The 13,409-nt window shown below is 44.6% G+C and overlaps 1 protein-coding gene across 2 annotated transcripts in view; it reads right to left on the bottom strand.

Annotated features, from left to right (window-relative positions):
* The window catches only part of MTMR2 (myotubularin related protein 2), a 65,421-nt gene extending 52,632 nt beyond the window's left edge, over positions 1 to 12,789 (bottom strand). The window contains exon 1 of one of the 2 annotated variants that reach the window (XM_075491064.1): positions 12,585 to 12,789. Coding sequence is in view for 1 of the 2 variants with exons in the window: in XM_075491063.1 (XP_075347178.1) it covers positions 12,585 to 12,667 (83 nt within the window). In the remaining variant the exon portion in view is untranslated. The remainder of the gene's footprint in view (positions 1 to 12,584) is intronic. The other variant, XM_075491063.1, reaches the window with a different exon arrangement.
* Between the last annotated feature and the right edge of the window lie 620 nt (positions 12,790 to 13,409).

Below are 13,409 nucleotides of genomic sequence, written 5' to 3'. Positions count from 1 at the left end.
GTAACTCCAGAGTCTGAGAGCAAGGAGAAGCAGAAAAAATGGAAACCAACACAGGATATAAAATCTTTTGTTTGCTTATTTTATTTTTTTATTTCTTAGAAAAAAAAACTATTAACTTGATCAAGGAAAGAAATAGAAATAATACCTACGTTAGTAAGTACTCACCTCAGGACAAGAAAGGAGAACTGGATAAAGACAGATATAACTTCTCTTTCACTATTTGTATTCTGGCAGTGCCTTAATTTCTAGTTACATACTAAGAACCAGTTATGTATAGTTTAACCATATATATTTATAATTCCTACAGTTCATATGCTGTCTCAATTTTTCTTTAGATCCCTACCTATTTCCCTATTTAAAAACCACCTTAGTTAGAACGTAACACATATTGTTAAATGTTCTGATTTTCTTTCAAACACACACCAAACAACCCCCTCACCCCAATAAACCAAACACCCACAGGAATTAAAAATATCAGCGATTTACTCATCAATGACATTACTTGTTCCATCCTGGGAAAAATCAAAAGAAAGAGGAAAGAATATATAAATACAGCCAATCTGGAGAGTCTTGTACTACCTAGCAAAACTGACGTGGTGTAACACCTTGATAAGCTTTCACAGACACCACACAGCTGCGTGCTCTGCCAGACTCAGCTCAAAAAAGGACTGGGAACAACTATATTCTGTTGGCAGCCCAGCCCCTGCATGAAATTGGTCCCTAGCAGAGTCTCAAGGCTAAAGTAAGTCAAGTGTTCAATAATTTGGGGGCTTTATTTCCAGAAATTCAAGCTAAGACAACACAGGATGTTTTCAGAAACACTGAGCACCTGTATCTTGTCACAACTTCCAGAAAGCCCAGCATCTTTGAAGACTGTGGTCCATCAGTCAAAGTTCCCAGGTTCAACACTCATACCTGGGACCAGGTTTCCCCATGAACTCGGTCCTGTTTAGTCTCTAAATACAAAACACAGTTTCCAAAGTGCTCAGCAGCCATTGATCTCTATATGGCCCAGATATGCCAAAGAGCTCTGCGCACTCATTCACCCCACTGGCCAGTTGTAGAGTACACGTTGAAAACAAAGGTCTTTCAAATTCTTCCACCTTACGATGAAATGAAGCACACAAAGTTTGCAAGCTCATCTGAAGATTTTCTGTACATCAGTTCTCATGCATGCAAAATGAGGACTAATCTTCTAAGATCACCCACAGCCACTTCCTTCTGCCACTTCTGCTTCCTCAAGCAGAAATCAGTGTATGTGAAAAACAAAGTAACTCAAAGAGGAGTAGGATCAATGAGGTCTGGATGGTTCAGCTCCCGATGGTAGATACCACAGGTGTCTATGCTCCCACTTAGTCAATTCCCACAAGTTTTAGATACCTACCAAAACAACTCCCACAAGTTTTAGATACCTACTTCGCATGGAGATATGGCAATCTGAACTAGATCCTGCCCTGGTTTTCAGAAGATGAGTGTCTTGTGGCAGAGAAGTTTGTATTTGCTTTTTGTTTCCAGCTGCACACAGCCTTTTGCAGACACCAGAGAAAGGGCAGGGAAAGAAGGAAATACAAAAATAAGAGAATATAATGTATTTCTCCAACTTGAGAGAAGTCTTGTCCAAGAAAATCTGCACATACTCGTGATATCTTTCTCATCTAGGTATTCCCTTATGTTGAAAAAGGAAGATTTTTCTGTAATGGAAAAACTGACATGGCTTCCCTTCCCATCTCTACCTTTGTTTAAATGCAAAACCTGTCATAAGTTCTTACTTTCCCTCCTCTGTCAAACATGGTTAAAGTTGTCCAAATGTTACAAAAACTATTAGTGGACAAACTAGACAGATATACACACATACATGAAGAAACAGGGCTTAGGAAACCAGACTACAGATCTCTGCTCTCTCCTCAGCTGTGAACAGATTTAGTTAATATGTAAAAAAGAGGAATGACGCGAGTTAAGAAATAGCTCCTTCCTTTTTTGGAGTGGAGAACCACCCAAACTCAATGCACTTTTTGCCCCTACCACAGTGATGGGGAGGGAGCTCTGTGTAGGTGGGCACATCTGAATTACTCACTGTAGGCTCTCCTTACAGTCACTGGGGAGAAACTGAGGTGACTCACTCTTCCCCATTGTCTACAAAAAGAAACCCAGAGACTAGCAGAGATCTCTATCAGTCCAGTGAGATGAGACAAATATCATCCAGGGTGCCTGTATTTTCTTTATGCAAGGTGGAAGCAGAAAGCGGAAGCAGAAGGTGGAATCCAAAATCACAATATGTTTTAGCAAAAAAAGATGAAATGTCCCTCCGTGGTGCTGGAGGCAGCAGTGATCAGCAGAAGCTGTACCCCAGCAGATGGTAACAAGTAAAGGGCCAACACTGCTCTGCTCGTACAAGTCCTGAGCACATCCTTCTCACACCCCAGCATTTAATGACCGTTCTGGTAGCATGCTTCTGGCTCATTTTCAGTGCAGAAGTGGGATGTCCATTCTTAGACTGGACGACAGCCTGAATTTTCAAGAACAGCCTACTCCAAAAATCAACTTGGGTAAAATGCAAGCAGAAGATCCCACATTTTTCATTTCTTTATCAGAGGTGTTCTACTTACAAATGAGATACTGATCAGCTTTGATTTGGTAAAGGTATCCCATCTGCCAACTAATCTCTACTCTGATGACTGATTTTAACAGTCATCCTTCAGCAGCTCATCTCTGGTACTACAGGTTTCAGTGACCTGCCCCTACCTTCAGCATCTGCTCTCCACAGCCGGCAGACAGCCCCTATAATCTTCCATATGTAAGCCACTTGTTCCCAGGCTCCAGCTCTTTCATGGGCAGATTTAGCTGAAACGGTCGATGAGGCTAGTCCTACTACCTATCTGCACAATCTTTCTCTTTGAGAAGACCACCATCTTACAGCGGTGATATCAACTGAAATCAACAATAGGATTTATTAACAGAGCAATAAAAATAGCACGAATGCTTTATTGTCACTAAAGGCAGGAGCTATGAATGAGGCTGTGGTTCAGGAGCTCAGTAATTCAGATATTAGTGCTTTTTGTGCCAGAGGGAAAAAAAAAAAAATACACCAAACACTTTACTCTACTCACAAAACACCAAGCAATGATCGGATGTATACTCACTCCACCAGTTAAATTTTGTTCAGAAAAATATAGTTGGGTTAACCTTTAGCCCTGTCATTCAGTACTGCCACTGCTCTTCGTAGGCCATAAGCTTTGTAGTGAATTTTCAAGGCTTGTGACTGAGGTTTGTTACTCTTGCTTTGCCTGAACTTTTCTTGGCCTGCCTGCAGCTTTGTTTTACTTAGTTTAGTTGTGACTGCAATTTCTGCAATTGGCCAGGTGTTTTATTTTTGTTTGTGTGCTGTACAACCACAGTTCTGCACAGATAGCAGCAACAAGCAGTTATTCTATATAGAATGAGATATTTACCACTAACGTAATGACTTTGTATAGAAAAATACAACAGCCTGGTATGATAGCAGAGGCCTGGAGAAGCGGAGACACAGGATGTGGCATACAGGAGTACAGGCACAGGATGAGAAGAGATGGAGCAAAGGCCTGGCACTGGAGACCATGGCTATAAACAACTCACCAATGGTCAGTTAGAGAAATGCAGACCTGGAGCTGGGCAAAACTGGTTTTAGGGGTAACAAAGAGAACAAACAAATAGTATCTAATACCCATAAAAGCAACCACATATAGCAAAAAATCACATGTAATATGGAATTGCAGACCAATGAAGAAAGCGGTAAGTGTAAAGTTGTTTTACCAAACATACTAAAATTATCCCAGGTGGATCCTACAGTAAGGAAAGAAGAAACCATCAACATGGACCTCATACTTCTCCCAGCAAAGGACTCCAGATGCTGACAACTTGCTGTAACACCCACCACCACCAGAATAAAACCAGCAACCTTGGGACCCAGAGGAGCAGGAGAGGGGTGAGCGTAACACCAGGAAGAGGGGTAGAAACTAAGAACTGTATGTATGACTGTTTTAACTGCCTTATTATTCTTCCTTTTTCTGTAATAATTGCATCTGGACTAATAATGATTAGACTTTCAAAATTTCAGTTACACTAACAATAAATTCTTTGCTATATAAAGATGTGCTGCCTTTTTGCCTGTGAACAAGATTTTGAGTGTAACACTTTGTATGGGCATGTAGTCTCTTTACATCACAGTAAATAAATCCAGATAAAAATGTTGTTTTATTCTAAACAGGTGTTGCCTGTCTTCCCAGAACAAAGAAAAAAAAAAACCATAAACTCATGTTTTTCTAACTAGTTCAGCAGAAATATGATCACATACCCACACCTGACCCAGATCAAATTTGAACCATGGGGTGACCTAACATTAATGATTCTGGAGCCATGGCCAGAAGACTACAGAAAGGCCAGATCTGTAAAGCGGGAGCATTTGTAGAGACCTAACAAAATGACAAGAACATCACCTTGAAGGGGTTATGGACTAGAAAACTGTTAACACTTTCTCGTCATCAAATACATCAGGGTTTAGAAAGCAATGGAAAAGAATTCGCGGAGCAGAGAGGCAAGAGAGAAACAAGGAAAAGAGCTACCTTGAAATCACTGGAAAACTACTGAGTGAGAACACTGTCTGGCAAAAGAAACTACAGATGGTAGGAAAAGGAAAAACAAATACTTGAAAAGTTCCACTGATTTTTTTGTTGTTGCCTTTTACTGACTTTTTCTTCAATTAGCTCCTAGTTACTGGGGCTATAAAAGAGCCAGATGTTTTTTAGTTAAAAATGAAGACCGGTAATTACTGTGACAGTGTCTCTTCTGTATTCTCACTTCCCTGGGTTATCCCAAACACCTCTACAAACCAAGCACTTCATTACCTTCCTGTCACCCTCTTCTTCATGGTGGAATGGGCTTCCCAGGGACAAATAACAAGATCACTTTTTTCATGTCCTGTTTTACAACTACACCTTGTATGTAACACCTTATCAGAGTGACCTCTGGAAGGTTTCCGATGCATTTCTAATATATGCTTGCTGTTTTTTTCCTCAGCTATGCTTTCTGGTAACGTAAGCCCTTTGGTGGATGGATCAGGTCTCTTTTTACGCTACCCGATACCCTCAGCACTGAAAAAACTGTAACAGTAAAGCAGGTCATCAGGAAAAGATTCATGAAAAAGAAGCTGTGGACTATTGATTCTGCTGAGCCATTCAAGAAGTGTTACAAACTTTCCAAATGCAGTTCTTGCCTTTGTACATGAGCTATAAAAGAATTAGCAAAGGAAGGGAGATGATAAAACATCAGAAATAGATAACAAAATATGTTTGAGACAGGTGTTAACCTATAACTGAAGTCATAGCAGGAGTACGATCACGTAACAGGTAGGAATTGTGTAATTTGACATCATCATTTGATACAGCATCCTGGCTTGTATCAAAAATAGCGTGGCCAGCAGGAGTAGGGAAGTGATCATGCCCCTGTACTCGGCACTGGTGAGACCGCACCTCAAATCCTGTGTTCAGTTTTGGGCCCCCCACTACAAGAGGGACATTAAGGTGCTGGAGTGTGTCCAGAGAAGAGCAACGAAGCTGGTGAAGGGTCTGGAGCAGAAGTCTTATGAGGAGCAGCTGAGGGAGCTGGGACTGTTTAGCCTGGAGAAAAGGAGGCTGAGGGGAGACCTTATTGCTCTCTACAACTACCTGAAAGGAGGTTGTAGAGAGGTGGGGTGTCGTGGTTTAGCCCCAGCCGGCAACTGAGCACCACGCAGCCGCTCGCTCACTCCCCCTCGGTGGGATGGGGGAGAGAATCAGAAGAGCAAAAGTAAGAAAACTTGAGGGTTGAGATAAAAACAGTTTAATAGGTAAAGCAAAAGCCGCGCACGCAAGCAAAGCAAAGCAAGGAATTCATTCACTACTTCCCATGGTCAGGCAGGTGTTCAGCCATCCCCAGGAAAGCAGGGCTCCAGCACGCATAACGGTTACTTGGGAAGACAAACGCCATCACTCCAAATGTCCCCCCTTCTTTCTTCTTCCCCAGCTTTATATACTGAGCATGATGTCATGTGGTATGGAATAGCCCTTTGGTCAGTTTGGATCAACAATCCTGGCTGTGTCCCCTCCCAGCTTCTTCTGCACCTGGCAAAGCACGGGAAGCTGAAAAGTCCTTGACTAGTACAGCAACAACTAAAACATCTCTGTATTATCAACACTGTCTTCAGCACAAATCCAAAACATAGCCCCATACCAGCCACTATAAAGAAAATGAACTCTGTCTCAACTGAAACCAGGACATGGGGGTTGGTCTCTTCTCCCAGGTAACAAGTGACAGGACAAGAGGAAATGGCCTCAAGTTGAGCCAGGGGAGGTTTAGACTGGATATTAGGAAATTCTTCTTCACTGAAAGGGTTATCAAGCATTGGAACAGGCTGCCCAGGGAAGCAGTTGAGTCGCCATCCCTGGAGGTATTTAAAGGAGGTTTGGATGAGGTGCTTAGGGACATGGTATAGTGGTGGTCTTGGCAGTGTTAGGTTTACGGTTGGACTCGATGATCTTAAAGGTCTTTTCCAACCTATACAATTCTGTGATCAGGTCATCCCCAATCTTAAAATTCAGGTTCTGTAATTGCGCCTCTGTTGTAAATAGCCTGTAGTTAAGGAACTACGTGTACAACTCAAAACTATCTAGCAAATAGACTGTTAGTCAACATAACATTACCACCTCTCTTCAGAAAAGGCAGTGCTTGATGGGACCCAAGAGAGTCATGTTCTGAGCCTAGCTTTACTCCTCACCAGCTGTCAGATCTTGCCTCATCTCTCACAGCAGTTTTTCATCTCATCCTTGGACTTTCTTGCTGTTTGCCCAATCTCTCAGCAAGGAGTCTCAGCACTCAACTGCACATCCAAGAGCTTAGTAAAATTACTCGTCCAGGCATTAGTAAAAACAGAGTAGTCCTGGCTTAGGCACATTTAAATAGTTGGTCCCTGGCTCTTCAACGCAGAAATCATCACCTTCTGTATCTGTGTAACAGCTAGAATCATGGCACCCCAAATTCCTGTGAAGCCTTTAAACAGCAATATAACATTAATTACAATACAAGAAACAGGTGAGTGTCAATGGTATTTTATATTCTCAAATGGAAAATATACTTAAACAAAAACATACATTTTTATTGAATGGTCAGAGCCTGGACAAAGAGATGTGCATGTGCCTGACAGAGGAAAAATTCTAAGACTGACGGTCTCACACTCCAAGAGAAGTAGCAATGATGTCTGCTGAACGCAGGAGCAGAAACATGCATGCCAAAGATTGCTACTAAAAACAATTTCTGAGTACTTCAAAGGTAATGGTTTCTCTTCACAAGTGCACTGCGTAAATTAAAAGCTCTAAAGTCTTTTTGACTGAATGTTATTTTCATTATTTTCTGCCCCAAATCCTCAAACTCTAATAAAAGATTCTCCTCACTTTGCAAAACATATACGCAGGCAAAACTGCTCTTTATCTTCACAATATACAGTACACAAAAAAAACCTATCTCAGAATGGACTTCAGTTGCAAATAAGTGTTATAAATTATCACTTACATACTAAAATTAATGATAATAAGCCCATCCGGAGTTGCTAATTGGTTCTAGGCATAGTGTTAAGTTCCTCAGAGGCAAAAAGCAGTTCATTATCAACACTCAGCCAGCAACATACTTGTCTTTAATGGTAACGACTCTTGAGAAATCCTGCTTCACACATATAAGAAATCAAATGCAAGAAGTGCTCTCAAAGCCCATGAGGAAAATGACAGCTACTCACATTTCACTGAACACCAGAACTGGCAAAAATCTTCCCTTTCAAACTCTAGTTCCAATGACTCATCACAAAACAACTCAATCAGCAAAGCTCATACATCTGGTAGCAATGTGGTGCTAGCAAGCCCTCCTCAGCCAACAGCTTACAGACCCAACTCCTTCCAGCATCACTCTCACCCGTGAGGAAAGAATTCCTTCAATGTAGCCTTAAATCAGACCAGGTATTGACAGGACCTTATTTGAGACGAAGGGGGGAGTTCATACCTCATGGAGCTATTGCTTCAACAGACCTTGCTGCACTGATTTACACAGAGTTTATGTTGTCAGAGTTATCCCTGCAAACATAAAGACAAGGAGCATGATTATTCTCATATGCTTCAGTAAAAGTGCAACGCATATGATTCACTGTGTCTGCAGACCTCTGTGGATGATAACCACCAGTAGAGAGGTGGTAACAAGCAACCAGAAAGTGGTAACATCAAACATTGCCACAGTCGTGTTGGCAGGAAACATCTGCCCACTGCCTTATCTCTTTCTCTCATTTTATACTGAGGTTGAAATACCGCTAACATCTTCTACAGCAGTTTCTTTACAGTACAATCACATCCACACTTTTGCACAGGCAATACAAATTTACCTTCAGCAGATCTAACAGAAAGCCTCTTAGATATCTTATTGGACTGCTGTTCAGACTGGACTGTAATATGCTTTTTCAGATGACATTTCAGAGGAATACAGAGAGATATACGTTCATTCAGAAACTACGGCACAATCACACAGACTGCATGAACAATATGCGTCATTGCTTTTAATGAAAAGTAAATATCTGAAGTTTGACATCACCTTTTTCCTAAAGTCACGTGTTCTGCTAAAGTCATACATGGCTCTATCTGGCTTTCCTTTCACAAAAGGAAAGATTATGGTAGAATTTTGTTGGCCATTATTTTGAATTCCAAAGGTCAGAGGGTCCATATGCAACTTCAAATTAAAAAACAAACAAACAAAACAAAAAACCCCACCCACAACTCTCCCTACAAATCCATTTTAAGAGTGGTCTTTGAAGAAGTCTGATTAACTAGCACAGCTGAAATGTGTTTATCATTCACTCACCCAGGATCCCCAGGCCATTTTATAGAGATAAAAGCAGTCCATAACACTAAGCAAACTTTGCTTTTCTGAATGTAACTGTACTATAGCTCATCAAACATTAGAATCAGCATTTTACCTCACTCCTTTTTCTGTCTCACGGGTTGTTCCTGGCCTGACACTGCAGACACACAAGCGCTCCTTGCAAGCTGCCAGTTAAATACCACCACAGCTCCTTATGAGTAGTTGGCTCATGGTCATCTGTCTTCCATGAGAACAGGATGCAAGGGGAAAGTCCATCCTAAATATTGACCTTTGGAAACCACAGAGAGCTGCAGAACCCAGGGCTGCGCCACCCAAACCTAGCACTGGGTGAGACAGCTTAGACTTGAAAAGCAGAACAGCTGTTTCAGCACAACTATGAGGGCAGCTGAGCTAATTAGCTGTGACCTGCTCATTTGAAGCTAACTCAGTATTCCCACATAGAGCTGGGGATTTTTTACCATGTACAAAGAGCTATACTGTGAGTCTCATAAAGAGTTTTTCAAACATTTTTCTAGTTGGGACAGAAAGTAGGTAACATTTGTTTAGTTATTCCTATATCTTACCCAGGGACCACAAGTACTGCACATTACTAGGGTCTGTTAAAATATCGAAGCAACTTTCACTGTCAAATGCCATTATTGCCATATCTCATGTGCATTATTAGAAGACAAATAAACATATATATGTTAAGGCACTTATTCATGTGAGCAACCTTACGTACAAGTAAACTCTATCAAGCATGTCTTCTTGACGAGTTAGATCTTAAGTATCTCTAGAAATACAACACTTCTGAGCTGGAGCTGAGGGAATCCAAATAATGCGTTGCTGTATATATTTAATACTAGCACCTTTCCAAGTCTTCTAAATCTTGCATAAAACAATTCAGTCAACTACAACTCAACAGGCCTTCACATTGCTAGGTAACTGTGAGTCTGGGATGAGTGATTTTCTACTCATTTTTTTGTGGTTGTTCCTTTTAAATAAAACAGATTATAAAAACTGATGACAGCACCCTTGTGATTCATTGTGCTCCTCACATCATCCCGAAAGCTAACTTTTTCTTTTTAAACAAAATCACTTAGTCAAAATATGCCACATCTTTATAGTCATAGGTTAACAATTCAAAGTTGGTCTAGCTATCACACCACAAACACAGAGATGAAAATAAGTATGTTTCAATGCATAGTCCCATTAGCTTCAGAGGGATTGTTCTGATGCATAAAATCAGACTGCAGTGCAGCTTTAGTAAAAAAAAATTTAAAAAGCAAATGCTGAAAATGGATCTGCAGTCCATTTCATAGATTATTTATTTGTACATAACTATCACTAGAGTTGCAGGGGAAGCTGGTAATAAACATTCTGAAGGTCACTAGGCATCTCTCATTATAAGAACCTTATTTTACTTTCTTATAATTTTGCCCTAATCTTAACCATTAAAAGTTTCACAACATACACCAACTCAAGATGAGGGGGTTTTATTAATAACTGCAGATGAAAAACATTTATCTATTTCCAACACCCGGCTAGAGAAAAATATATATTGTTTGGAATAAATAAAGAAAAAAAAATTGGCTAGCTTTCTTCTACGAGTTCTAGATGTTGGAGCAGAGATTTGAAATTCTGAAAGCTTTTTTATATCCCAAGAAATCTGTTCAAGTCTGGGCCTTTTCAGGTCTTGGAGGATATAGCCTTGTGCACGCTCAACAGAAACAGATTTATCATCTCGATTTCCCAGCGGTTCCATCTGTGCAGGGCATGCTGCTGAGAGGCTGAACAGGAGTTTCCTTGTAGCCATTGGCTCTTCTGAGTTAAGCTCTCTTTTGTGTCCGTAGGCCTGTCTATCTCACAGTGACTGACCTCCAGATTGGTCCAAGTTGCCCAAGTTGATGCAGAGGGAAAAAGAAGAGTATATTGGGTCAGTGAGGTAAGGTGGAAAGAGGCTTGTAGGCATCTGGCAGGGCACGGGTAAACTGCACAAGGAAACCGATACAGAGAGCAGAGAACAGAACAATTTGATGAAGGAGGGTGAAGTGAGGATGAGGAGGCATGAGGCACTCAAGAAGGAAGAAACCTGAGTGCAAACTGGGCACTGCCTGTCTGGGGAGCAGCTCTGCGCGAAAGGCCTTGAGGGTCCTGCTAGGGAAAAAACAAGCATGGGAGTACAGAGATGCTGGCAGCAATGAGGCCATCAGCATCCTGGGATGTAGGAACAGAGGCAGAGCCAGGAGATCCAGGGAAGGATGCCCCTCTACTTGGCACTCATTAGAGTGCTTCTGGAATATTGCATCCAGTTTTTAGGCCCCCAGTGCAGACAAGACAATGATGACCTAGAGGGAGTTCAGGGGAGCACCACCGGGATGGTGGGGCTGGAGCACCTGCCTGTGAGGAGCGGCTGGAGGAGCCTGCAGCAGAGACTGCTTCAGGGGACTGAAAAACAGCCTCAGTGCTTATGTGGAAGGCATCCAGGAGATGGCAACGGGCTGCCCAAAGAGGTTGTGCAGTCTCCATCTTGTAGGTTTTCAAGACCAGACTGGGTAAAAGTCACAAACAGCCTGATCTGATCTCAGAGCTGTCCCTGCTGTGAGCTGGGACTGCTGATCTCAGAGCTGTCCCTGCTATGAGCCTGGACTGAGGGATGCTGAGATACCTTCAGCCTGAGTTACTGTGTGATCCTACAACCTGGGCATGGCGAGGGCAGCCAGAATGGGACAAAACGACCTTCAGCCACCAGGTCATCCTGCCTCCCAGGCCCTACCATGAAACCCAGGGCCTCCCGTGCCACCACCCCGTCCATCAGCCAATGCCCTCCCTTGCTACCCTGTCACACTCCTCTGCATCAAACGCACATCCCAGGTGAGACGCGCTTTCAAGTCACAAAATTCAAACTTCACCCATAGCCTGCGGAGGGTGGGAGAAACAGGAAAGTCTCCTTTCAGCTTCTGTGGCTTAAAGACTTTGGAGATTACCCATATGGCATTAAAAGTCATTCAGACCGCAAAGTCAAGCTCTCAGAAAAAGCCGGGAGGACAAAACCACAAACACTCAACACACCCCAGGAAATTTGTTACTGAAAAAGCACAGGATAAGGCCTAGCTTGGGAACAGCAGCATCCAGGCAGGGGGCTAACGCACCTAGTGCCCTTCCTGCCCTTCCAGCAAAAGCTCACCTGTAATATTGATTTCCTAAATCCATTCACTGCACGTACCAAGGACAGGTAGCACAGCTTTGGTTATTTACAGAGCTTTCATCGAAAGGCTGGTGGGGGTGGCACCTCCTTTTCTGACTAAACGCCTGTCAAAGAAACCGGCTTGGCCGCAGTTGAGCGGTGCCCACGCCTGCCAGCGTGCACCGTCACCCCGAGGCCACCCCAAGCGCCGGGACACCCCACAAGGACACCCGGCAGGGACACCCCGCCCGCGGGGGGAAGCCAGAGCCTCCTGCCCACGGAGGGAGAAAATGGCACCAGCTCCATCCCCTCAGTTTCCATCTCCTTGCCAACCCCTCTTCGCCCTCTTCCTCTCCCCCCACCCCCGCGATGGCTCTTGACTGACGAGGGGCCCCTCAAACTGCCGAGCCCCGCGGCAGAACGGCAACGGCAGCCCGGCCCGGCCCGGCCCCCCGCGGGCGGCGGCGGAGGGCGATGGCGCGGCGGCCGTTACCTGGAGAGGGAGTCGCCGCTGGGCGGCCGCGCCGCCGCCGCCCGCCCGGCGCCGAGGCTCTCGCAGCTGGAGCTCTCCTCCATGCCGGGCGGTGGGGCGGCCCCGGGACGGGCGGCTGTCTGTCAGCCGAGCGGCGGGCGCCCGGCGGGGCGGGAAGCGGCCATGTTGGCCCGGCGTGCCGCGCGGGGAGGGCGGGCTGAGGCGGGGCGGCGGCAGGGGGCCGAGCCCACTGCCGCCGGGCAAGGAACGGCGGCGGTGGTAGTCCCGGCAGCCAGGGAGAGGGGCGGGGGTGCTGTGCAGCCCCTTCCCTTCGCCGGGCTGAGGGACGGGGTGGAGGGGGTCGGGCCGCCGAGCTCGGCCGCCTGAGGGAGGGGAAGGGGGCTGTACCCGGCCTCCTCTCGGCACACCCCCGCCTCCCTTCCCGCAGCGTGGCTGGGGTCTGAGGGCTCCTCATCTCTCCAGCCTCGGGGGCGAGAAGGGGGTGAGAGACAGGGGGAGCCAGCCAGCGACTGGAGGCGTTTGTTCATGCGGGTACAGAATTGGCCAGGATCTCCCTTTTTGGCCTCTTGAAAACCGAGGGAAGGCGGCAGCTCCCGGGTTCCCTCCCCGGGGCACGGTGGTCATTCCTAAGAGCAAGGAAATGGCCTCTCTCTAGGATCCCCCTTGAAGTCATCTTCTTACTTGTGTTAGGCTAGCCTGCTAAAGGCTCTGCTGAGACCCCCTTTTGTGCCGGCTTGTGTACCCGTAATAAAAAACAGTTGTGCTCCTGAAATGTTTAATTGCCCATACCTGCTCAAGAATCCCCTTTGAGTTTATCTCTCAGCT

The sequence above is a fragment of the Mycteria americana genome, chromosome 1, assembly GCF_035582795.1.
Source record: "Mycteria americana isolate JAX WOST 10 ecotype Jacksonville Zoo and Gardens chromosome 1, USCA_MyAme_1.0, whole genome shotgun sequence".
In the NCBI taxonomy this organism is placed as follows: domain Eukaryota; kingdom Metazoa; phylum Chordata; class Aves; order Ciconiiformes; family Ciconiidae; genus Mycteria; species Mycteria americana.
This window is presented reverse-complemented; position numbering and strand designations above follow the sequence as displayed.